General features: G+C 41.2%; 1 protein-coding gene across 1 annotated transcript in view; it reads left to right on the top strand.

Annotated features, from left to right (window-relative positions):
* The window catches only part of ZNF804B (zinc finger protein 804B), a 1021297-nt gene extending 993848 nt beyond the window's left edge, over window positions 1–27449 (top strand). Inside the window, exon 5 of the mRNA XM_069211597.1 lies at window positions 19388–27449. Within this exon, the coding sequence (XP_069067698.1) occupies window positions 19388–22976 (3589 nt within the window). The 3' untranslated portion in view covers window positions 22977–27449. The remainder of the gene's footprint in view (window positions 1–19387) is intronic.
* The last annotated feature ends 397 nt before the right edge of the window (window positions 27450–27846 follow it).

Below are 27846 nucleotides of genomic sequence, written 5' to 3'. Positions count from 1 at the left end.
CATAACTCATCCTCTCCCTCTCCAACAAACCAAACAAAGCCAGACACAACTTCCACAATGGAATGGAAGCAGCCGCCAACTGGATGAGAAACAGCTGCCTTTAACTCAACGCAAACAATACAGAAGTACTCATCATGGGCCCTCAACCCAACGCATGAAATGACTCCTGGTGGCCACCCACCCTTGGAAACCCACCCATCCACACCAGCCAAGCCCACAACCTTGGAACCATCCTGGACTCCAACCTCAGCATGAACCATCAAATCAACTCAGTCACTTCCATCTGCTTCCGCACCCGCTGCCTCCTACACAAGTCCTTCAAGTGGATCCCCCTCGAACATAGAAAGACTGTCTCACACTCCTTCATCGCCAGCAGACTGGACTATGGCAACGCACTCTACACCAGAATCAACAAGAAACTCACCGCAAACTACAAAACATCCAGAACGCCACCGCCAGACTGGTTCTCAACCTACCTCGACACTGCCACATCTCGCAACAGTTGTATACACTGCACTGGCTTCCCATAGAGAAAAGAATCACCTTCAAGATCCTCACCCATGCACACAAAGCCCTCCACAACACCAAACCAGTCTACCTGAACCAGCGTCTCAACCTTCACGTACCCCACAGGACCCTACGCTTAGCCCAGCTCTCTCTCGCAGCAGTACCCTGCATCAGGAAAACCAGAACAGGAGGACGCTCCTTTTCCTACATCACAGCCAACCCCTAGAATGCCCTCCCTCTCCACATCAGACAAACCACCTCCCTCCTCAGCTTCTCAAAGGAACTGAAGACATGGCTTTTTTAAGAAACACCTCACCGGTATACGTTACACTTCCCCCTCCCACCCCAAGCGACTTGAGACCCTAATAGGTGAGTAATTGCGCTATGCGACCCGCACGGGTGAGTAGCGCGCTTTATAAATGTTAATGATTTGATTTGATTTGATTTATGCAAGCACTGATTGATTGTTAATTCTGTCATTTAACTGGAGGCATGACAGTATATTTTGTGACATTTGAACATTCTCTGTCAAGTAACAGTCCGCTTTACTATAAGGTAGTTTGGCACTGTAATGTGAAGAAAGTCCAGATACCAGCATAATAGCATGCACAGATAACCATCTAATTTGCAGACAGGGGTATTTCATCAAGTAACAATGTTTTACTTCACAATGTTTTACTTTACAGCTCATAACACATATATTGCATCTGGGTAAATGTACATGGATGTCCTGAGAAACTGCATAAATGAGGCAAGGACCTCCTTCATGCTTACATTTGGATTGTGATCCAGATTTTCTTTCCAAACTGTCTCTATGACCATGGTGTAGGGCAAACCACGTTGTGTGATCAACTATCACTATTGCAAGTGTATATACATATATATATATATATATATATATATATATATATATATATGTGTGTGTATTTGTAATAGTGGTATCAAAGCAGAAAGAAAATTGATTAGGGTCACACAGGAACAAATGCTCTGTTAAACATGTTTGCTGCAGATTAATTTTGGGACAAATGTATTTATGTAAATTATGATAAATTCAATTATGGTAAATTAAAAAGAATGTAGTAAATATCCATAATACTCCATGTGCACTTTTGTTTGTAAATAGTGTTTACGAACAAATTACGTTTTCCTTTGAATTGCGTCACAATCCTCAATAACCTTTTTTTAAGATTAAACAATAGTTTGAGTTACGTAATTAAAAATAAATCAATAGAAAATAATTTGTGAACAACATTCCAATATACATATAGAACCATAAAATACATATGAATGAAACCGCACTGAATAAATACTTGTCGTAATATTAGTGAAAGAAAAAGAATTCTAAACAATGAAAGAAATAGTAACTAAGAGAAAATAGTATTAATGAATAAATACATCTTGTAAGAAGTTGGGTAATTAGTTGTGCTGGATGTGAGGCCTGTAAAACTAATAAGTCCACAATTTTCCCATACTTGGAACCAAACATCTCATTGCAGAGCAGGACTCTCACAGGGTAGCAAAACAGAGCAGTCCATGGCCTACTCCTGGGAGGTTGGTGGGTGATATAGTAATCACCATTAACTGGCACATAATAGTAACACTCAATACATGATTGTCCAGTCAGAGCTTTCTCTTTAGCAAAAGGAAAATCCATTTCTTACGTACACTACTAAATACTACACATCAATTTACTAATACATACAAAAGACAAATCAAAAATACAATAGAACAGGAACTCATAAGAAATCTCATTTGATCCCCTAAAGGTCACAGTGCGCCTCCACCTATACCAGACAGCACATCACATTATAGTGAGTATAACATTAAATAAAATAGGCTTATTTGCATTATCAAAGGTTCTCCATATTACAGGAACAAACAAAAGGCATGTCAAAAACATCCATCTTCAATGATCAATAATAACTATAAGTAAAACAATTGCTATGTATGGCTCCCGTGGAGAGCCTATCATTTAGTTCAGTTGCATCACCCACTGCTATGGCAGGGCAATAGTTCATTACAAAACTGGTTACCCATTGTTTTGATGTCAGAGGCCTTCCAGACCAGGGTGGCAGAGCTCTCCGAGTTTGTCAGCACTGCTCTTGCTTATCTCCTTTGACTGAAAGCTGAAAGTGCAGTTGCAGGAAGGGGAAAGAAGGCACAGAAGGTGGTCTGGTTAGTAATGGATGGCTGGTAAGTTTTTCTTAAATATTTTGTACAGGGATATATAACAGAAGTTATGTTATGTATGGCTCAACCATTACTCCTATGCTACTGCATAGCAATTGAACGCAGGGGCAGGTGACTTTGGGGACCATATATGACTTACAAATATAAATGAGTAAAAAGTGAATTATTGGAATGCTTTTCACCCAGGGGTTCTGAATGACATCATAGAAAACTAAAGCTTCACTCTTGTCTATTTGAAATCACTCATAACGTCTTGTTGAAAAAGATCACTGTAGTTCAGTGTTGACCATCTATAATGATATATTATAATGGCAGTAAATATCAGACTTCATCAGCAATCTCTGTCATCATAATTTCAACAAACCATTTTAAAATTAACATTACAGGTGTTTGTGTGATTTTTAGATACTTCCAGGCCATACAAAAATGCAATCATATAAACTGACACACATAGTGCAACCGTAGATCCATCTCCTGGAGGGCACTGCATTTCATATATCATGTCTATACATCTTCAGACCACATAAAATGCAGCCATAGATCCAGCCCCTCCGAGTGCTGCACTCCCAGCTGAAGACCACAAACTCCAGCCCAGAGACTCTCTGAATATTCTGGTGAGGTTTAGGGTAGTTTCCTTTTCTAGACCTTCCAAACATAGGGCCAGTAATTCTGGAAAGTTCCTTGGACTTACTTCAGGTGGGCTGCAGTTCTTCTGCCATTCCCCCACACACTCCTTCCCTTTATTGTTGGTAGCCTCACTGTCCGCAAGCGGTAAAAACGGTAAAAACTGCTTGACCATTTCAAGTCCTGCTGGGCATTATGGGGTGTTCCCTCAGGAGAGTGAATAACTTATGAGCTGCTGTGTGGCTTGCCTTTTTACTTTTCTTGTTTAGTTTTTAGTTTGTGGGCGAGCCTGGTCCAACCGGGCCACCCCAAATGATGGGACAACTTGTGGAAATCTAGGGAGACCACCCCCGGCTGTCCCGGCTGGCTCCCCTCATGGGTTGCAACTTCCCTGATGCCTGCAAGAAACCAGCAGCTGTCTGTTTCTGTGGGCAGGGTGTGTCACCCTGTGGTGGATGCCCTGACTCCCCAAACACTGTCACGGCGATCAGCGCATGCCCACCACTGTTCGGGAAATGTGGGATTTGGGATCCTGGGCCCCTGCTCTTCTTGGAGGAGTTTGACTGCACTCCTCCTGCCTGTGATGTTGTCAGAGGCCCAGAGTTGTGATCCCTGGCCCATTCTCGACCTCTCAGAGGGTGCAGCAGTGCTCTCCACATCTCTGTTGGTGGTGGAGGCCTGGATTTCTGGGCCTGGGACCACATAATGAAATCTGGACCAAAGGCTAGGATCCCTGGGCCTACAGGCCTCAGGGGAGGGTACCCTAAGCATGCCCCCTCCCAGGGTTAGTAATTACAGATGCTCCTTGTGGCGAACACTGGCCCATTCCAAGGATGTTGCTCAACTTTGCAGTGGAGCTCCATGCGCTCTGAGACCTCGCAGGGACAGTCAATGGTCAAATCCTTCTCTTGCATGTGTCTCGGGCACCGTTGAGCCATTTTGCATGATCTTTGTCTCATTTTGCACCAGGTGGCAAGCCCTAACCACATGGAGCACTTTCCTTAGCCCTCTGGTCTCCAAAGTGGCACACTCTGCAGGGAGCTTGTGTTCTTGGATCGGTCTTTCTGCTCTTTCTCTTCTGGTGCTTCTATTCTCCCTGGCGCAGACGTCCAGTTGTGCCCCCAATTAGTCCTTTGGGTGTTTAAAGGGCCCAACTTCACTTAACCACTGGTCCTGGGGTCAACTCTAGTCAGAGTCCATAGGTCCACATGAGACTCAGAGGGATGCTCCTTGCAGTTGTCCAGGGCTGCTGCCTCCAGTATCAATGTTTAGCAAAAAGCATAACAAAGAGAGAGGTTTCCAGCTTGTGCAAGACTCTTTAGGTGGGGACAGAGAGCTCTAGAAGCCAGGCACTTCGGGAACATCCTAGGGTGCCACGCCCTCTCTCCCCCATTTCAACACTCCTGCACAGAAAACTAGGACATTTCAAAATTGTGTCACCCAGGCGTCACTGGTCACATCTCCTCTGGGGCTTCAGCTTTGCCCCTCGGTGACATCATTGTCAGGGCCTTTCTTAACAAAACATCAAAGTGGAGCCCACTACTGTGTTGGCTCTAGAGGTCTGGGCCCCCTCCTTTGTTTGATGGGCTTGGGCTAGCCCATCCCTGGTACAGTGTGACAGCTAATTGATTGATGCCACTCCTTCCCCCCACCCCTTTCCTCCTCAGGAGCTGAGTGAAGCACTGCTAAATGCTCAATTTGTGTGGGGCGGCCTTTGTTACTGCTGCTGAAGAGAAAAGTTATTAACTTGGCACAGCAGGGTGACAAAACGCCTGGGCTCTGATCCTGAGGTGATGAAATATGACAATCTTTGATGACCCGTAAGCTATACAAATATCATCTTGAAACTGGCACACTTGATTTTAGTGCATTTGTTCTGCTCCATTTGTATATGTCAATTAAGTTTGTGGACCAAAAGAGAGTGAAACTGCACTCTAAGGCAGTTTTCCCCATGTGTATTATAAAGTGTCACTGCGAACAAACAGTAGAACATAATGACATTCCCTATAAGTGTACACTAACATTATATAGTCTACCCCAGGTTAATATCTAAACCTACAGAGTCCCCTTTGCGGTTGGCTACCTGTGTGTATTTACTGGGCTGCATGACAGTAGTCTTACATTCGTAGCCCTGACACATGTGTTATTAAAGTATAACCAACAGAGTGCCCCTTACCCTTAGTGCTTTGCACCAGCCTTAATCATAAAAGGCAGACACTAGCGATAAACGTGCACAGTCCATTTGCCATGCGATTAACAAGGGTGAGACACGTATTGAGGTTCCCAGGAAAAGTTCAAAACTGGGTGATAAAATATCTGGGCATACTGAATGGGCAGACCCCAACTGCAACACATCTTAATCTTAACCAGTGAATGATACTACACTGTGATCCTGGAGCACATATATTTCATTTTGAAAATAGAAAGAAAAAAAGTACACAGTGAAAATAAAAGAACACATTTGTGGCGGCAGCTTGAGCTCCTCAGTAGACAGCACACAGTTAAGGTTCATGAACTGCAATATTTGATGTAAGTATGACATGACTAGAGACGACAATTTATGTTCTGGAATTTTAAGAGAAGATTGTTATAGATAGATATCATCACGTTTATGGTTATAACAAGCAAAATACCAACCAGCTGGAAAAAAGACATTTGAATTTTTTTTTCAGTTCCTATTAATTTGCTGAAAGGCAAGAGTAAATCTGACAAATAGATATCAAAGGAGTAGAACGTAAAAATATCAGCTAGACTGCCTATGAAGAAATGACTAATTTGAAAAGTAATATTATTAGTTTTAAATATACAATTTAATTTATTTCAATGTTTGTGCTAGAAAGAGCTAATGACCAGACAAAGAAAAAAAGAGGTGCATCAAATCCACGTTATTCCAAACTTCTACTGAGCATGAATAACTTTAATCCAATTCCTAAAATAATTCAACTTTTGAATTCAAAATGATATGAAAAGTTGTTCTACATAATCTATATATAATCTGGTCTTTAGGACCAGAAGGAAAAAGTGATCCAATAGAGTTATTAGTCTTGGGTTGATTAGAGATATCATTTTTTAAAGAAAGAACATCCAATATAATATTACTCAAGAGCTGATATTTTTTTATTAAAGGAATTAGGTAGGGAAACTGTAGTTCATAACTTTTGTAAATGAAAGAAGTTGTTACAAAATATTCAATTGACCCAAATTAAACCTTTTGATCTTCAAGCAGACTGGTAAACTGCCCTTCCTTTTATTTTATCATATTTGTAATGCTGAATTGCAGAGTTAAAAAAAAAAAATCTTTCTTATTGAAACTATCCGTACTATATATGTTGGTTGTAAAAGTCTACATGTATTTTTAATAATGGCAGATGCTTGAGAAAGATTTCTGTGAAAAGGCAGAAATTCATTAAAAGAAAAAGGGTTAAATCAAAAGTATCTGCATATTTCCGAAAATCAGGGAAATTCACTACACTCTCTGATTTGAGTAATTATAATCGTGCCAGTGATATTCTACTTTTCTACTGGTTCCCTAACAATTTGAGTATAAGGGAGTCTAAGGGTCTCATTACAAGTTTGGCAGTTGGACCGCCAGACTGCCATGTTGGCGATCTTCTAGACCACCCTATTATGAGTTACACAGGCAAGACAGCCGACTGCCAAGCAAAAATAGCAGACCACCAGCAGCATGGCAGGCTGGAAATAGGTGATCTGACCTCCAGCTCTGACAGCACAGCGACCAACCTCCGAACATATTACAAGCACACAGTCGCTGTGGTGGTCCCTTCATGGTGGTCAGCCAATGGACTCCAAACCACTGCGGTTCGCGGTCAGCAAAGTAATAGGCAGCTGCACATTGGATGAATTTGAAAACCACACAGGTGACACACATTGGCCAAGTGGAAACACCTACAAAGGATGCTATAAAATACATCCTTTAATCCTTTGCATTTCCAATGAAAAACACAGAAGCCAGACCACTGAACACCCTGCACACACTTTTGTCCATTCACACCCTTTTGCACTTCCCCTGTTTAATAAGTCACTGTCACCCATTTTGTTTCCACCATGTCACATTCTAAAAATCCCCATTTTTCAGAAGATGAGTTTTCATGGTGGATGAAAGCATAAGTGTTCAGAATACTCCTCTCAGTAGGAAAGTCGAAATGTGGGACAGGATCATTGACGGAATGAATGCTGAAGGCACTACCCTGTGCACAAAGGAGGACATCAGGAAGAGATGGAACAACCTCAGGGACAAGTTCCATTCCTTGGTCTCTGGGCACCAGCGGCAGGCCAAGAAGTCTGGTGGTGAACCTGACAGTGCCCCTTTACATCTTTTTTCCTGGGAGGAAAAGGGCTTGGTCATCCTGCATCCTGAGTGCTTGAAAGAAATACCCTGGGGAGTGGAGTCGGGGAAGTTACAAATCAAGAAATGTCATGCATGCTCATAGCTCACCTTTTGCCACTGCCTTGTTCATGTATCCCACCAACATTCCATACTCAAAGTATCTGGGTGTTGACACTCTCAATCTGTATTGTTTGACCAAACATCACATCTGATAAGGTACATCACATGCCATATGTCCATAATGGGTCTGTAAGTCTTTCAGGATACAAAAATAATCCCAGGACTAATGGTATGTCTCAACAGGTAAATGCTTGCCCAAACTTAAATGAAGTCTGCGTACATACATATATGTAATACCCAACATTTATATAGTATGTGCAGAAGAGAGGGTTACCTCACAGCAACACCCGGAGGCACTGTTTCTGTTACTCCAAATACCAGACCATTGTTCACTTGTCCACCTACCCTTGTTTGGTAACTCTTAATTGTAGTGTTCTCACCTGGGAGGATATCATTGATCAAGTGTGTGAAGTAAAGGGTGTGACCTGACTGCGAAGGAATGGAGGCCCTGTTTCTGTAATTCTAACCACCAGCCCAGTGTTCACTTGTCCAAATACCCTTTTTGTTATCTCTCAAATGAAGTGTACTCACCTGGGGGGATAACATTTGTATAGTGTGTGTAGTACAGGGAGTGACATGCCTGCTAAGGCCAGGAGGCTCTTTTACTGTTACTCCACTCACCAGCCCAGTGTTCGCTAGTCCAAATGCAATAGTTTAGTAACTCACAATTGAAGGGAACTGACCTGGGAATATACCATTTCTATAGTGTGTGTAATACAGGAAGTGACCTGACTGCTAAGGCCAGAAGGCTTTGTTACTCCACTCAGGAGCCCAATGTTCTCTTGTCTAAATGCCATAGTTAGGTAACTCACAAATGAAGTGTACTCACCTGGGATGATAACGTGTATAGTTTGTGCAGTAGAGGAGGTGACCTAACTGTTAAGGCTTGGAAGCCCTGTACCTATAATTCCAACCACCAGCCCAATGTTCACTTGTCCAAATACCCTAGTTCTTCAACTCTCATTTGCAGTGTACTCACCTGGGAGGATACCATCTGTATATTGTGTGTAGTAGAGAAAGTGACATGTCTGCAACTCCCAGCAGTCTTGTGTCCCTAACTCCAAACGTTAGACCAGGGTACACTTGTCATGCCCAAATCAGAGATGTATCTGTCATCATAGACCTATCTTAACTTGCTAACCCAAGATTACATTTTTTGAGGACATGAATGACACCTTACCCAGTGTGTATAACAAGTATTCATAAGGCCTCAAGATGCTGCAGCAGATTGGTATTGGCAGCAGTCACATTAACTTTGCATTGTGCATATGATGACTCCAGTCACATATACAACAAAGTCCTGGGTTTGCCTGCATCACACTCAACTAGGCCTCCAAATGGGCAAAACCATATATTGCCTAGACACTGTTTTGGTTGCAGTGGTAGCACAATGGCATTTTCAGGCCATCCTCCTATGTTCAAATGATCTGCACGTTTCAGCAGCTGCTTGAGTCAAACTGGATTGGAATGTTTCACACAAGCACTGTCACAATACACCCAATACATGGTTACTTGCCACAATAGGATTAACTGCAACTCAACTTTGTACACAGTCTCTGCTTACTATAACACTATACCATGGGCAGTAGATGTCACAATACAACCAGTAACATTGTACGTTTTACATCAACAGGATGAGCTGCCGCTAGGCACACAGAGGCCACAGAATAGACTGACACTACAACCCTGGATGAAGCTCTCAGTGAAGAGGACACTCCTGGATGTGGAGGATGGTTCTGGCCTATCTTGGCAACCTTGTTGGATGGCAACAGTGAGGCTCACTGTGCCCACATTAATACCTCTCATCCAGGTTGCCTCAACATCACAGGCAATCATTTGCACCCCCAACTGTGTCTATAGCACAGTGTCTACCATTTTGTGCCCCCCCCGTTCTTGGTTACAGCGCCATACTTCCTGCAGTGAGGGTTCAGGAACAAGTTGAAGAGGGCTCCCTGTGCCAAGGGCACAGTCCCGCAGGGGTAGGGTGTGTGGGGGTTATGCTATGGGCCAGTGGGTTGAGGCCACTAGGGCTGCTGTAGGCCAGGATACCATCAGCTTCATCTTGGGGGTCCATTAGGAGTCCCAAGGTGTGATGGGCCATGTATTGATAGAACTCTAGGAAATCAAGCAGCTACAGAGTGGCTTGCACACAGATATGTGGGAACAGATGGAGGCCCACAAAAACAACATGGCCTCCCTCACAGGGGTGCTGATAGACATTCACACTACCCTGAGCAAGGCTTTTCAACAACAATCTACCCCTTCATTTGGCTCATCAACACCAGACACATCAACATCTGTGCCAGCTACTGGAAGGGGGGCCCTGCCAGAGGAAGAACTATCCTCAGACGCACCTGCCACTGTAGCAGCAAATCTCCACCCACGCAAATGGGGATGTCCAGCAAAGAATCCAGGAGGTGCGGATGGCAAGACACCACCAGTGCCAGGAAGTGACCTCTCCCTAAAGGACCTCCTTTGTGTGCCACACATTCACTTTGTTGACTGATCTTGAACCACCTACCAGTTCTAATGGGAGGAGTACTCTGGACTTTGGACTCTCAATGGTGTGGCATCTACTCCAATGATTTTATTCACCATGACCGACCCTTTCACTACACATTTTTGTTTCTTTCTGTCAAAAATTTGTTTTCCGTATTAGCATTGTAATAAATTCAGTCATCGCATCTCATTGTCTGCTTGCCTAATTTTCACATTTAGCTATTTACAGATGTAAGACCATGTGAACCATATGAGGAAGATACAAGCTACTTTTGCTAGCAGGGACATGTTGCAGGTACAGTGTCTAGCTCGGGATTACAACCATTACACACCAACACAAAATTACCTGGAACAATCCAGGCCCACTTTATATGTCAGAATAGCAACAGATACCTGCCAATATCACAAAACTGAAATACCCACCTGAAGATATCATGGTGAAGGTACCTGTACAAAGAACAAAACAAGGAGCATAGGCTTGAAACCATACCTATGACAGATGTCACATAGCAAGCAACTGGAAAACAAAGTACATTGAAAGGCAATGGACACAAACAAAGCAACATCATCAAGGTGGAGATGTGTCAAAAGCTATCTTATCAAGCAGACTTTGGCTGAATATTGAACAGTATCAGCTCCATAGCTGTTTAAAAAAACTCAACTCCACACATTGTCACAACTACAGTTCATTGTACAGTCACAGTCATTACATCACATGATATACTTACACTCATGAAACGTAGCTGTTGATGAGTTCGTCTCACAAGTCAGCTCCTTCCTCTTTACCACTGTCATCCTCACTTGGCATTTCAGGAGTCTCACCAAAGTAGTGGTTGACGAGATCTTCTCACAAGTTATCTCCTTCCTCACCACTGTCATCCTCACTTGGCATTTCAGGAGTCTCACTAGGGGGCACAGTAGGCTCCCCCTCTACTGGGATGTACGGGATATTCCTCCGTAGCACATCAGCTCTCAAACCCCACCTTATACAATGCAAGGGGCTTAGTGGAAGTTGTATAAGAAAGTGGCTGAAGAAAATCCCCTATGATGCTGAAGAAAGGCACATAAGGGGGAAAAATACCACTCTATACTCAACATGGTCTACTCATTCCCCCTTCTTTTTTGTGTCTTTTTTGTGCACTCAGGCAGACAACCTAGTGCTTTCACTACTGATATCAAAAGCAGGACTCAGCTCTCTGCAGTGCCCTGAGTGCTATGAGAAACAAGACACATAGCTTGAGCAGAGCCAGTCAGATCTCCTATTACGAAGGGTGGAGAGTATTTGTGCCACCGCAAACAGAAGGTATGACTCCCTAAGAGATCCCAATGGTGAGTGTTAAAAGAAGGTGGGCTGCTGCACCACCATCTGCTTAATCCTACATTGCAAGATGGAAAGGAACCGACTGGCCCAGCACTCTATCTCTCCCTCACACATAGAAACTAAGCCAGCAAAATGCAACTCATTTTTATAAATAAGGTTCTGTGGGTTCCAGCTCCATCACTGCACTGTTGACAGACAGAGAATAGACCCAGAACATGTAACATGCATGAAAGACAACTCCCTGCCTCTGGAAGTTGAACTAACCAGGAACAAGTTTGAAGAGAAGGCCTGTGGGAATCTGGGCTGTTGGTGGAGGGTGTTGTAAGCCCTTTCCAAGCAATAGCCACAGTCCTTTTCAGGGTGAACCACAAAAAGTCACTAAACTAACCTGTCCTAAACTTCTGGTAGCTTTGCGCAAAAGCAGTCAGGCTTAACTTAGAGGCATTGTGTAACGTATTTATGAAGCACTTAAACAGTAATAACATGGTACCACAACACAGGAAAAATCCTGCACTCATTTAGAAAACATTGACATTTTATTACATTAATTGACACTAAAATGACGAAAATCCAATCAATAGAACTTGACTTATAAATTGTTAATTTTTCATGTGAAAATAGTTCCTAAAAGATCATAGTGCCATACTTGAAAATCTAGTCAGGCAAGACTATGGCAACGTCAAAAGCTATAGGCGACCACAATGGTCTGTGGTTTAGATACACAAAGTGGATTGGGCCTGGTCTCCACTTACATCCAGAAAAAGTTTTGAGAAAATGTCTGAGAAGGTACTTTAACTGGGCAAAGCAGCCAGCCTGTGTCCAAAGAGAAAGCACCATCATTGGCGAGCCGCTGGATGAAGTCACAGTGAAGTTTTCCACATTAGGATTGTTGCAATACTGTTCCTCCCATTCAGTACACCATGATTTTGTTGTGTTTTGGATCTGCAGTTTTTATACTTTTGACTGTGGTTGAGTCTCACTATCTGTGTCTCACCAATGGCAATCACATGGCAAACAGACTGCACGTTTACTGCCAGTGCCCACCTTACAAGGCAGCTACAACACAGCAGGTGTAAGGGGCACTTGGCTTGTTAGACATGAACACATGTGCACACACTTGTGCACATGTGTGAGCTGTGCATAGGAGAGTGCTAAACTGCACCACATCCCAGTCACTGCGCACAGGTAGCCTGGCACAATGGGGACTCTGCAGGATTACCTGGGAAAGGCCTTTTTATGTTAGTGTACACTAATAGGGAAGGTTAGTGTGATTTACTGTTTTGTTTATAGTGGCACTCTAGTATACACATAGGGAGAGAACTGCCTTAAAGTGCACTTTTGCTCCCCTTTAGCCTATAGAGATCATTGACATCTTCAATTGCAGTTTAACCTGTGCAGGAAAATCAGCTGTATAACATCCAAAATTATATTGGTACACTTAATGGGTCAACCAGAGTTTTCATATTCCTTAGGATCAGAACTCAGGCCTTTTCTCACCCTGCTGTACCCCGTTAAGTACATTTATCTCCAGCAGAAGGAACAAGGTTCACCCCAAACAAAAGGAGCAATTAATAGTACTTCCCAGCTCCTGAGGAGCAAAGGGGTGGGGTAGAATGATCTGCATCAATCACGTTGTCAAACTGTACCAAGGATGGGCCTGCCCAAGCCCACTGAACAGAAGGGAGTGCCCAGACAACAGCAGTCGACCTAGATGGGGAACTCTTTTATATTCTTCTGTGCAAGTTCGTGTTAGTGATGTCAGTGAGAGGTGGAACTGAGTTCCCTGGAGATGATGTGACCATGACTCCTGGATGAAACCATTTTTGACTGTCCCAGCATGCTGTGCAGGAGGGGTGGGATGGAGGTGATGTGGCACCCTAGGATTGGTCAAGGGGGGGGGCTGGCTTTTGGAACCTTCCTCTCCCCTTTAAAAACCCTTGCACAGAGGGGAGACCAACTCTTGCCTGTGGATATTTCTACACTTAGGGCCAGATGTAGCAATAGAAAATTTTGCGACTTGAAATTTGCGAGTCTGTCAGACTCGCAAATTGCAACTCGCAAAAATGTATGCAGAAACGTGTCTCAGACACCTTCTGCAACTCACTATGGGGTCGCAAAGACCCACCTCATGAATATTAATGAGGTGGGTCGCATTTTGCGACCCCATAGCGAGTCCATGCACTCACAGGGATGGTGGCCTGCTGGAGACAGCAGACCTCCATGTCTGTGACTGCTTTTTTAATAAAACAGTTTTTTTTTTCTTTTTTTTGCAGCCCATTTTTCTCAAAAGAAAACGAGTTGCAAAAAGAAAAACTTCCGAAACCATTTGTTTTTGTTTTTTTCAGAGTAGGCAGTGGTCCATAGGACCAGTGCCTGCTCTGAAAAAAACATTTTTTTGGGCATTCACAATGGAGAAGGGGTCCCATGGGGACCCCTTCCCTTTTGCGAATGAGTTACCACCAGTGTGACACTGGTGGTAACTGTGAGTTGGTTTGCAACCGCATTCGCGGTCACAAAGCAACTCAGCATGGCGATGCGGTCGCAAAAATTAAGAGAAATGTCTTTCCAAAAATGTGTTGCGAACCTACCTTCCAATAGCTAAATTGAAATTGCAGACCTGGGAAATGTGAGATGGAGAGTCATGAATTCCCTCCGACACTGCCTTATTTCTCCGAAAACAGAGAAGTAGTGAAGGGAATTGCCGAATCTGAATTTTTTCTGCACAGGAGTCGAGCTGAAACACTTTTCTCACTGAGCTGTGCAAACATCAAGGAGAGACGCTAATTCCTGGCAAACTTCTGACTGGAAACCCTCTGAAGAATGGTGCACCGAGTTGAGGTGCTACCGGTGTCTCAGAAATTCAGATGAAGTGCAGAGTTCTTCCCTCTAAGCACGCACATAATAGACTCTGTAAACTGCTCTCGCTCAGAGTTAGACCGCTGACCATTTTTCTTTGAAAATCTGATCTGCCATCTTTGAAATGTGAATATATGAAGGCATACATCAAACAGATGAGGGCTATCAATAATGATTTTGTAAATGGTTTGAGATGTTTCCGGTGCAGATATTTTCGGGCTCTTGTAATTCTGAAGGCAATTTTTGTCTTTGGAAAATGAACACTAGCTCCTATGGTCATATCCCTGACACCCAGAGACCCTATTCTCTGGGCATGCTTTCTTTAAGGGGGGGCTGAGAATCTAACACTGACCACGCATGCTGAAACAATGGGAGGAGCGAGGTCGCACTTCTCTCAGCTGTGGACAGCCCATCCCACTCCTTTTGTCTGGAGGGAGCAGGAGGCTGCCATGGACTCCTGTGCCTGCCCACATGAGCTTATTGAGGGGTGACAGGTTAACCCTAGAACAAAAAGAACCAAAGAATCACACAACTGATACTCTACAGAAGGAGCACCCCATAATGCCCTGCGGAGATGGATCAGTCAGTATTTTTACCCTAACTTTGGATGTTTCTCCCCTTGTGTTGGCCCGAGGATGACGTGGTTACCATCAACAATATCAGCCTTTCCACAGAAAGGACATAAGGAGTTGCCACCATAAGTTGGATGGGATTGAAAATACTAACCTCCCCAGGATTTTCCACATATTGTCAAGCACTCCCAAGGCTGAAGCTTTTGCTTTTCCCCTGGGAGTGCTTCACCTTTTATGAGCTATGTGTATGGTTACATTCATTATGGCCTAAAGGTGGCTAAAGGAAGCACATGTATTGACACTCCCTCTAAGGGCCACGTGTATGGTTACAAGGAATGTCATTGCAATGTGTTGCCTACATCGGGGCTGCTTTTATGACTGCAGATTGATGGTGAAAAATGTATGAAAAATACACAACCACAGATTTTACTAATTCTAAATGCTTTATTTTTTCCCCAGAATGAAGACAATGATTAAAACTCATAGTAGATATATATTTTATTAGCATCAGTGCATTCATTCAGGATTATTATTTTTGATAATTCATTTAAGTACTAAATGATTTTAACATGTTTTGTTGTTCTTCAACCTTGACAAAACCAATAAACTTACTTGATATTTTTTTTTACCTATTTAGAGAGTCAAGGGTAACTATTCAATGTCATACATGTTATTTTCCATCTGCCAATGTACATATTTGTATATTATTGGTCAATAGTTAGTGGTGTGCTTGTACTAAATGTACTTCTCTAGTGAGACAAACCTGAGGGCTGTATCCCACAAGGGTTCTACGACGCAGAAGATCCCTTCTGCGAGGAGCCACTGAACAGGATTTGCAGATGCAGAGAAGATTACAGCAGGCACTACAGCGAAGTAAGGCTGACCGGTGATGCACCTTAAGGTCACAGTCTCGTCTTGGTTCTCAGCACACTTTTTGGCTGGAAATGTTCCCAAGTTTCAGACTTGGTATATCTGCATCTTTAGCACCACTTCCAAGAGCCCAGGTCTGGAGGATTACCACTAGGAGGGTCAGGACTCAATCTGGATCATTCCAGGAGCAGGTAATCAATGGTTTGAGCCTTTTCTGCCCCTGGGGCTCAGATCAGGAGTTCAGCTACTTATCCCTTGGATTCACTCTGTCAATTCTGGGCACAAGCATGAAAGCAGGTCTCAGGCTGCAGGGCAGTCCTCTTGGAGGAGCAAGTCAGTACTCTGATATACACAGCAGGCCCCGGGCACCAGAGCATTCCTCTGAACTGAAGAATAGGTCTCAGGGTCTTAATCTTATACCTGGTGTCAGCTTTCAAGTGGAGGAACTTCTACAATCCCCGCTCCCCCCCCCCAAATGGTGTTGGCATTTCCGTTCTCCCTGCCCTGGTCCCAGTATGTCAGTGGTGCAAACAGAAGGTTTAAGCCTGGCAGAAAAAGTATTTTGTCAGGTAATAATGGCTGTTTGAAACTACACAGACTGCAATGGCAAACCAAAACATGTTTACAAAGGCTACTTAAGTGGGTGACACAATACGTGCTACAGGCCCACTAGTAGCACCTAATGTACAGGCCCAGGGTACATTTAGTACCACTTTACTAGGGACTGACACTTAAATTAAATGTCAGTTGTGTGTAAACCAGTTTTACCATGTTTAAAAGAAAGAGCACAATCATTTTTGCACTGGTTAGCAGTGGTAAAGTGTACAGAGTCAGTAAAGCCACCGAACAGGTTCAGAAAACAGAAGAGGTGAAGGCAAAAAAGTTTAGGGAAAGTCCTAAGGCTAAAGAGTCTAACAAGTCCTCTGCACTCCTTGCAGAGGAAAGTGGCCCAGCACCCTTACCAGAAAGCCAAAGCAAGCAAAAGCACAAGAACAAAATAGGAAGTGGGGATGAGTAGAAAGGTTTTTATAGGTAACTCCTTTGGAGTTATAGAAATCCAAGAAAGCTTCAAGTTGGTATTGGAGGTGGCAGTAATGCTGCTGCATTCATGTAAAAATGGGCTGAGTTAGATGAAGAGGAGGTAATGCATTTTGCCTATAAGGAAGCCCCTTCTCAGACACTGTCATTTCACCCTTTATGCCTACTCCCAACCACGGATGGAAATGTCCTCTCACAGAAATATTTGTGTACATGCTTTTACAAGAGTAAAATCTTTATTGAATTAAAAAACAGTTTTAAGTTGTTAAATATGGTATTTGTGGATCTAAATCAGATTTGCAGCACACATCTATGTTTATAAAGCCCCAGAGTGTAGATAGGTGTGAGGCCGTGCCTTGCTCCTCCCTCTCAACATCCCAGAATGGCACATCAAGTAAGACTTGAACTTCCATTGTGTGTGGCTGTCTAGAGGGAATACACAAAGCCTATCTGTCATCCTCCACAGACAACTAATCAGAGACATGCGCCAGTCAACATATGGCTAAGGTCAGAAAATTTCAACTTTCTAACGGTGGCAATTTCAGAATTGCAATTTAAAATCCAATTTCACTATCAGTGGTGATTTTAAATTGTTATACCAGGGACACCAAACTCAGAGTTTATCTCTTCCAGATTAGGAATTATACCTATAACATGTAATAAGGTAATCCCATTGATATCATGTGGGAGATATAGGGCTTGCTTGTAGTGAAAAACAACTTTGGATGTTTTTCACTGCCTGGACATGAAAAACTAAAAGGTCCTGGTCTTGCTGTCTGGGTTATGCATGGCATCCTTAGGGGTGAGTTATAAAAAAAGGAATGTTTGGGGATGGCAAAAGTATTATTTTGCCAGATAGACCTGGCAGTGTAGAACTGCGCACACAGGCTCTGCATTGGCCAGCCTGAAACATGGTTGATAGGCTACTTAAGTGGCTGGTAAAGTCAGTGCTACAGGTCCACAAGTAATGTTTTATTTATAGGCACTGGGCACATGTTGCACACTTTACCGTAGGGAATTATAAGTAAATTAAATATGCCAATTGGGAATAAACCAATGTTACCATCTTTATGTAAGAGAGCACAAACTTTACCGCTGGTTAGCAGTGGTAAAGTGCACAGAGTTTCAAAAGCCAGCAAAAACGAGGTCAGAAAAGTGGAGGAGGTAGGCAAAAGGTTTGGGGGGAAGATAACCCTAAGGTTGTGGAGTCTAACACAGAGGCTCGAATTTCAGTCCTGCATAAACATTTTCCTCACTTATACCTGAATATAATTCCTATATCCAGCTAAATAATTCCACATATTTAAGAACTTGAATAATGTATTATTCAAATTTCAAACCTAGTAGTTCTTGGGTGAGGTGTTTGAGTAGATTTGAATATACATGTGAAAATGTTTGTAGGGGGATATTTATGTATTGTTGAGACGTTAGCAACCTATCTTTCAAACTATGTTTTTGCACTCTATCGGTGTGTTTTGGAAATCAGTGATAACAGGTTTCTGACAAATTTCAGTTAATATCTTGCCTATCCATCTTATTGTTCCCATTTTCTTTCTAAGTGAACAGCCTCAGGTGGCTGCAAGTTTAGAAGCACCTTTGTGGCAGGCCACCTGTAACAGATCTGCCAGTTCCATGGTGCCAGAAGCCTTGCACTATTTAGAGCATTGCTGCCAGTTCTGTTATTTTCTGCCCAGGCCTTCATGCACGATTTGGTAGACTTAGGAAGAAAACATAATCAGTGTCTCTGGGTTTAGTATTCCACTGCTTCAGGAGCATTGTTTTTTTACTTTCCCAAAACTAACCCCACATTGGGGATTTGTTTTTGGAAAACAAAAACAAATGCATCCGGTCATCGATTGTGACATGACATGGCAGCCCTGTCAAGATTAAATAGTTCTACCGAACATATTCCTCATGGGTAGCAAATGGGGCAGGCCTTAGCTGCTTTGCCTCTGGTGGTGCCTCTGCCACACCAGAATTATGGTTGGTGCCTCACGGTATTCCAAATAAGCCCCAATGTTTCAATTTACTTAGGCTTTGTTGCTGGTATGGTTAGGTTGGTAAAGGAGAGTACTGCTGTACAATTGTACATATACATGCATGGAGGTAGCCTGTTAATGAAAGAGGTTGCTTTATAAATTATGACTATATTATTATTATTCAGCATTTATATAGACAAACCTAGTTGTTTTTGTCATTTGATTGCTCTTCATAAATGGTTTTCTACAGACCACTGCATGGTGAAATTTAAACATTCACACTTATGTATTTCACTTGATTTCTGCACCATAGCGATTTGTTTAGTTGCATATTGACCATCTGCTGATAAATGATAATGGTACACCTTGCATAAACCTCTAGTAGCATAATGTATTATCCAATATCTTGAGAAGCTATAGGTATGTTTTCAACTAACGCGGTCCCTTTTATCTTTTCCCCTAGTGTCTCCAGAGGAGGGCCTATCTTTCAGACCCCGAGGATTGCAATTGGAAACCAATTGCAAGCAGGGATTTTCACAGACAACACTGGAAGTGGACCAAGTGCTAGACTTATTGTCACATGTGAAGGACACAACGCCCCTAGCAAAATTGCAGAAAAGCAACAGAAGTTTACATTGGCAGTTGGGAACCAGGTTTTACAGCCCCTCCCGAATGGAAACAAAGTCAATCATAGGGCAGGAGTCTCTTTTTGTTTTTCTAAAAAAGCCCAGTTGAAGTTAGAGTCATCAGCATCTGTATTCAATGATAGCTTAGAAGAAGCATCTGATGGAAAAGCACCCTATAGCTTGAAAGAAAAACATGCAGCCGACATCCCCCGATCGCAAGCACTTTTGGTTGATGACCCAACAAAAAACCATCATACCATTTCACTCACACCTGAAGTCCAGGTCGGCAGCACTGTACCAATCAAAACCCCAGCAGACATGAAGGATATCCCAGTAGAGCAGGACAGTTTGAACAAAACACCAGAATTGACTGGGGTTCATCTAATCTCGAACCATAAAGCCAAAATACATTTTTCAGATGTGAATGGATTTGGCTCTGCAACAGAGGCTGACAATGCAAATGCAGCAAAAGTGACTGGATGGTCTTTGGGGATCAATGAACCTCTACAGTGCCAAACTATGATTTTTCCGAATCAACAGAATGATTGTAACAAGCACAGCTATACATTGCTAACGGAAAATCCAGATGAGATCTCAACAGAAAAGCCTAATACAGACAGACAGGAAGCACAGATGGACTGTAGTGTTAATTTGCTGAAAACAGCCACAGATCTCAAGAGTGCGGAATCAGTAAACAAAAACGAGGACACTCCTATGAATGATTCAATGAAGAATGAAGTAACGCCAAACGCATTGCCATTCCTCCATGTTATAAGCAAAGATGGCCACACAGTCCTTCAGTGGCCCACAGAGCTAGTCCTCTTCACAAAAACCCAGCCCTCTATTTCCTATGGCTGCAATCCGTTGTATTTTGATTTTAAACTCTCTCGAAAGATTACAGATGTGAAAGACAGTGTAAATAATAATAATGGTCATGGTGATGGATCCTTCCAAGCCAAGACCGTGATCGAGAGTGAAGCCCCAGGATTATCTAAAGATGAGCACATTTCTTTTAAACAAGATTATAAATCAATAGAACCAAAGACAAAATGTTCCCCAAACAAGTTGTCTCCACTGAACTTCGAACAGGACACAAACGATAAAGAAAGGGGTCCCGTTGAAAATGTGCAATCTTTGAATGAGAAAACATCTGCACTATCCCCAAATTTAAAATTTTCAGAAAAAGGTGACTTGGAAGGAATACACTCCCTTAAAAGGAAGCGAAAACACATTTTAAGTGAGGTTTTTCCCAGTGAAGGTGTTACAGACGACATTCCCCTCCATCTCTCAAACACAGCAATGAAAAAACATAAAATGGACAGCTGTACCATGAGCAAATTAGAAAGTGAGATTCGATCCCCATGCCAGTGCACATCAACACAAAAACAATTTGACTTTTCTAAGGATGTGAATGGTGCACAACATGACTGCATTGAAGATATAATTAGAGTTAATAAATGTTCTTTTAACAGAAACTCAGGGTATGATAGTGATGGATATTGCATTTCAAGGGACTGGAGGCTCTCCTGTTCTCAAAGGTCTCCATCTAGCAGACACTCTACCTACTCAGAAAGCTCCATTGGCAGTTCCACAGCCAGTTGCAGCAGCTCTTGCCTAGGCCACGGATCAAGTAAACTTTGTCCTAGTAACCATGTCGTATGGTATTGCAAAACAAGGCACAACCATTGCGCAGAAGCTCCTTTCAAACACAGAAAGCACAGACAAATGTTGACTTCTGAGGAAGAAGTCGACCACGTTTCTCAAAGTAAATATTACCGAATAAAGAAACGCAAAGAGAAACAGTGTATTAAAAATCAAAAGCACAAGCAGTCTAAAAAGAGTTCGAGACATAGGAGTTCACATAGCAAACACTGGTCAAAACGGAGGAAAACAAAACATCGACTTTCAAAAAACAAACACCAAAAGGGTAGCAGAGAGCAGAGTTGTACTAGATCTTACTCCAGACAAAGAAGCAGCTGTGAAAGTTCGAATCACAGAAGATCAGATCCCAACGTGCTGGACGGATTCTCCAAAGAGAGGGCTTCTTGTTTGAAGGCAATCATGGATCACCCAAGTACTTTAGAAAAAGGCGAAACAATACAGCATGCATCCATTAATGCAGTTTCTCATTTCAGAACTGCCAACAAGAACCTATCAGAAAATGCAGCTGGAGAACATTTGCTGGAAGGGATAGAGTCACTAAATGGAAAGCTGCTTGAAGACAAAATGCAGCCTACGGACGAGCGTGGAGCAACAAATAAATTGAAAGAAACATCGGAGGATTCTTCAGTAGAACGTCGCAGCCACTCAGAAGGTTTTTTCAAAGTGCATCTTTCCCCTTCTGTTGAAAGTACATCCACTTTACCGTTGCTTGAGAAAGTATCAGCCGTAAACACATCATGCGAAGTCGGGGAATTGACAGGCGCAGGGGAAAAAGCTCCAAGTGAAGAGTCACAGGAATGTGAAATGACTATGGCTACGCATACTGATAGTGACAGCTGTCATTTTAAAGACCTAATTCGAGTAGGAGGGGAATGTCACTCCCTTAATACAGATGCACAAGTAGCCATGCAAGAACAATCAAGCCCCTCAATTAGTCAAGTGAAGCCTTTAATGGAAAATCGTGACCCATTTCCGAGTGATTTCCCTTGCGTTTTGCCATCTAATAGATATTCTGTTGTTACTGATTTACCAGAGACCAAAGAAGAACAAATCCGACTAGAGCTGCAGGATGTGAACATGAACTCAAGCCCATTGGAAGAACAATTAAATTACTTTTATGATGGGTCTATGCAGAACTACAGAGATGGTGAGCATATGTTTGAAGTATACAATAAACCAACCTCCCCTTCTCTATCCCAGCAACCAATAACATTTTCACCTGATGAAAGTGACAAATATAATGTACTTCAGATGCAAGCACAGCAGCATATGCATACGCAGTTTCTGACAAAACACCTCAAAGTATTTCCCGTTTCTGGGCCAACTGCTTTTTCCACAGCTACAAGCCTCCATTCAATTCCGGTGCAGCAGCAGACTTCCATCACCACAATTCACCACACTCTTCTACAAAGATGTGCTCTCTCGGCTTCTATGCATCCCCATAGTGCTCATTTTCCACTAACTCATGTTCATCCTCTATCACAATCACACTTCGCACCCATTACATTTTCTCATCTGGCACCAGCTGTTCTTCCAACACACACTACCTTTCTCACTGGGCATCCCCTACATTTGTTTTCTGCCACCACCATTCAGCCTGGACAACTGACACTACAGGCTTTGCCGCATGGAGCTCTGATCCCGACATTGTTTTCTCCACACATTAGCACAGGAGCCTCTTCTGCTATCCATCTCCATCCTGTAATCCATCCACTCTTCCAAGGGCACGATTTTCAGCTTTCAGCTACAAGTCAACCCCACTGATCCGAACCAGGATAAACAAATTGACTCATTAGTTCATCTGACAAGACACCAACAGAACAACAAGGAATGGGAGAAGAATTGCCAATGGTCGATATTAGAAAGGTCATGTCATTTCTCTGTCTGTGTGTATGTGTTATCAGGGACACTACTGTTAACTTTCTTATGTGAAAGTGTCTTTTGATTTAGCAGAACATTTCAACTCTGTTCTCAGTTGTAACTTCCTATTTGGCAACATGGGACAGTTGTCATTTGAGAAACTTTTTACCTTGATTCAGAAGAACTTAGCAGAAACACTTTATAAAAATCAAAAAGGAAAGTAGTATATGTTTCTTATTGTCAACAATCATGCAGACATCTGGTTGTACAGCTTATAACACTGAGATGGAGAGATAACGTTTTTTGCCACATCTATTGCCTTTCAATATCTGTTTGCTTATGAAAAAAGAGGAGTGTGTAAGAAAATGAGACACTGAAATTAATTTTCTTGAGGTAAAGATATACAGGCATGAACTTAGGAAACAAAATATATATGTTTGCTTTACAATGACAGTAGTATCATGGGTATTAATTAAGGAAAGAAACTAGCTTGTTTCAAAAACAACCCTGCCTAGCAACCCTTAATTTAGACATCACTGTTGGAAATGGCTTTTCACGATTTCTCCTTTTTCTCATAACTTTTGTAACCAAATCTAAAAAGCTCAAAGTAGAAAACAATTTGTGTTCGTTCAAAGAATATCTTTAGGCATAAAATTCTTCCTGGTCATGAGGATGAATCCAAGCAAAAATGTCCCTGTGATTAAATTTTTTGAACCAGATTTTTATATTTTGGGTTTGCAGTTAGAGATATTTAAAGTTGAGAAAAGATCTGGATGTAGCCCACTCAAACTAGGTCTGTGAACGCAGTTGTACTACCTTTTCTTAACCCATAAACTCACTAAAGTAAGCAGAGTATTTTTCATTAACTAAAACCATGAACATTTTATTAAATGAAGGATTTAGAGCTCACTGTTTCTCTAGCTCAATTTGATTAACACTATATTTTTGCTTACAAAAATACAAGAAATGCACACACAGCAAATATAATACATCAAATCGAATTCCTCATTATCTGCTGCGTGTGTTCTTGAATTTACGAATGCATGTCTCTTACATATGCACCTTTTCTAATATATCTCTCATAACATGCTATAGCTAATAAGTGTAAAAGGAATTTAATTTGTATGGGGTAGGCTCATGCAATTTTCAACACAGATTAGACCTAAAAGTACAGGTCTATGTATTACTGAGAGTAAGGCAATGTATAATACAATCCATAGTTTACAGTTGGGCATCCAAGAAGTGGATACAAAATAGAGGAAATGCATTTGACTGAAAAGAACAAGTTGAAATAATGTCTTTTTATATTTTCTTACACCAGACGTGAACTCTGCAATTCATAGAGTATTCAAATGTAGGATCAGGAACATAGGAATGTGGGAACTTTTTCATGGACAACATTCAATCACACATGTTCCTTCAAACGTATGTGTTAAAGATATATAAACCAGTTGACATGACAACTCTGAGCAGGTATGACTTATATGTGTCATTTTGCACACCTCTATTTTGTTAGAATGACCATTTAAAGATTTTAAGTATAGCAAATACCCACATCTGTTCAATGTAGCCGATCAACTAATGTTTAACCAAAAGGAAAATGCCTCAGTGCTCCCGTACTATTATTGACACAAAAGGAATACAAACTAAGGGTTCAGTTTATGTATTGGTGGGTGACCTGTTTCCTCACCAGAGTGACAGATTAAATTACCCCATCACCCAGACAGAGGTGATCCCTGCCAAATTTAGTGGAGATTCCTATCATTGAGAGGAACCTCAAAGGTTCCTGACAATGTTTTGTAAGTTTGACGGACGACTATCAACATGATGGAACGGTATGGCACATTTACAGTGTTTTGTATTTTCAAAAAAGAGAATCCCAGAGTCGGATGGGCATTGAAAATCGTCTGTAAGTCCGCCCATCTAAATTTTGAGAGCTGTCATACAGCCACACCTCTGATGTCCCTTACTCTGTCAGGGTTTTATTAATGGCAGAGACAGAGTGTTCTCTGCCATTATCTAACCCATGGTTCACTCAGATCTAAACTGGGAGGGCAGACCATAACATTGGTGGGGAGGGAACTCCGTCACCAATGTGATGGAGTTCCCTGTCCATCAGCATTTAAATTGGGACCTAAGTGACTAAACTTGGAGTTTATAAAACTGTAAAAAAAACAAAATACAACCATTACATTTTGTATTGTTTGCATTCAACTGAAATTGTGGGATACGACCCAACATCTAATTGATTGTTTTAGCTGTTTAATTTATTATTATTAGCTTCCATTCAAATAATGATCTGTGTAACTACAAATGATTATATTAAGCAACTTGCTCGCTTCAAGGATTTTTTTATTCCCCACTACTGGCCAAGGCATTTACATTGTCCTAGAAAGCATGATGTCAAGGACTAATTAATATGATGTAATTTATGGAGTCGACTTCCTGCTAAAATGTCCAGCTTCTCCACAACTGTGTTTTCACCTCATCTTTGGCTTCATCCCGACTATGACACCATTACATAGGTTGTCAAGAAAACATGGTAATGACTTCAAATACCTGTGAGTAATTCATACAGATTTACATAACCATGGTCACTGCAGCTCTTTTTACGTGCTCCTGGTCTACTTGCAACTGCCTGCTAAGATCAGCCTCCCAAACCCTGCTAACTATCCTGCATCCAAAGTACAGCCATTTTGGTAGTAGATTTATTTGTTAATGATGCTCCTCTCTTTTTTTGAGACTCATGTGCCATATCCACCTCAGCTCAAATATAAGAGGTTTACAATAGTATTGAAGATCCATTTGTTGTTCTACTCGTGTGGACTGTACAGTCCGGATTTAATTGTATTGATGTACTTCAATTTAGCCTTTTCAGCCTTGACCCTTTTTTAGTGTACTCCAAACTTCCTTTGTGAGTTGCCCCATGTAAGGTGTCCACGTTAAAAATGCATTTCTTAAACACACAGTATTTGATATATTTGCCAATACCTTTATCATTCATAACCCAGCCTTATATGCAACATAATATTTGTGTATCTTAACCCATTTGCTGTTATACTGATCCTCAGAATTTAGCAGTATGCATTCTACAGGTGGGATATGATGAGCTGTGCATTGACGCTAAAAAGTTGTTAAAACGTCACACTATTGAACTCCAAAACTTACTGTGCTCTTTGCTCTGCATTTCTCTTCCTAGCAATTATCATAGATTTATTAGTGGCAATCAATAATTCATTCTCCTAGGCAAATATAACTTGCACAATGTGGACAGTTTCTCCTTCAGTTAATAAAATGTATATTTAATTGCTGAACACCTGAACTTCAAATACCAAATTAATTGTCCATTGTTATGTCATAAATTATGGCTTGGAAAATATAATAAAAAATTCAACAGTGCTCAGTGCTAGAACAGTCAAGGTAGGTTTGATAAATGTATCAAAATTGAAATTAATAGCGTAGTAATATTGACTTAGAATTGATTCACTTCTACTGCTGACCCAACTTTATTATACTAGAGTGATCCATTCGGTAAGGGACTATATAATAGAATTTATTTAAAATATTGGCAAAGATAAAAGGTGGTCATTCTTCTCTCACATCTAGTATGTAAGATCCAAAATGTTAGTAGCTTTTACGTATGACATTTACACAATTTAATTAGCAAGATTTTTAAAGTCCTGCCTAGTGTTGACTTGAAGTGATTTACTAAATTGTCCTAGTGCAATCACTCTATTTGGAAATCAAGAGAATACAAATAGGAAACACTCAAATCTCCCTTTCTTTACTTTATTTTGGTACTCTTTCATTCTTTTGATCATAAACTGTAGATGCACCCTTTGTATGCCAATAAAACATTGTCAGGTAGAAATATCCTTCCTTAAATGTTATTTATGTAAATATTCTCCCATTAAGACTTTCTATAATTAACTTCACTGAGGTGGTAAATTGTGAGCAATAATTAGGTCACAATAGTTTAATCAAATTTCATATTTATATCAGTATTCTGATATATTAGCACAGCACCCATCCATCCTGTGTACATTAATTTAAACAGACATTCTGCTATTTAACATCAGACAGCATACAGTACAGGTTTTGCCTTGTTAAACCACTTTTATGAAAGTGAAAAACAGTAACAGAATTTAAATATTTTAAAGAACAAAATTTTATACTGAATTTTCACTTTTATTAATAATACAGATATATTCCATTCTTGATGAGCATTTCACAAATGTTTGGATTATGAATTATGAAATGTGATCAAAAAAATAATACTTAAACTCCCTTTATAGTAAATTATATGTTGGGCTCTAATGTTGATTGACAAAGCTCTTAGACTAAGAAACTGACTTATCAGATCTGGATACTGACAGCTGTTCGAAAAAAACAAAAAAACAAAAAAAAAAATATATATATATATATATATATATATAACTATAGTCATGTTTTTGAAAGAAAAGATAACGGATCAGAGCCTTATTTAATTATTAAAACTTTATTAAACTTATTAATATCAAAATATGTATTTTGTAGTTAGTGTTAACACTACTTTCTTTTAGTTATCCATTTCTGTTCCCTATGCCACTGAAACTAAACACTAAAATATTTGAAAAGCACTTAATCATTTAATGGAACATGCTTATAAAAATATTAATTCTGTTTTTCATCTTTTCAATTGTTTTCAATTATGCTGAACATTATTCAGAGAATTGACAGTCCTTCTCAGGGGGCACCTTTTTTTTTTTTATTTCACATTTTTATGCAAATGTTA

This window comes from Pleurodeles waltl, chromosome 10, assembly GCF_031143425.1.
Source record: "Pleurodeles waltl isolate 20211129_DDA chromosome 10, aPleWal1.hap1.20221129, whole genome shotgun sequence".
NCBI classification, from domain to species: Eukaryota; Metazoa; Chordata; class Amphibia; order Caudata; family Salamandridae; genus Pleurodeles; species Pleurodeles waltl.
Note: the sequence above shows the minus strand (reverse complement) of the source record. Positions and strands in the feature narration are given on the sequence as shown.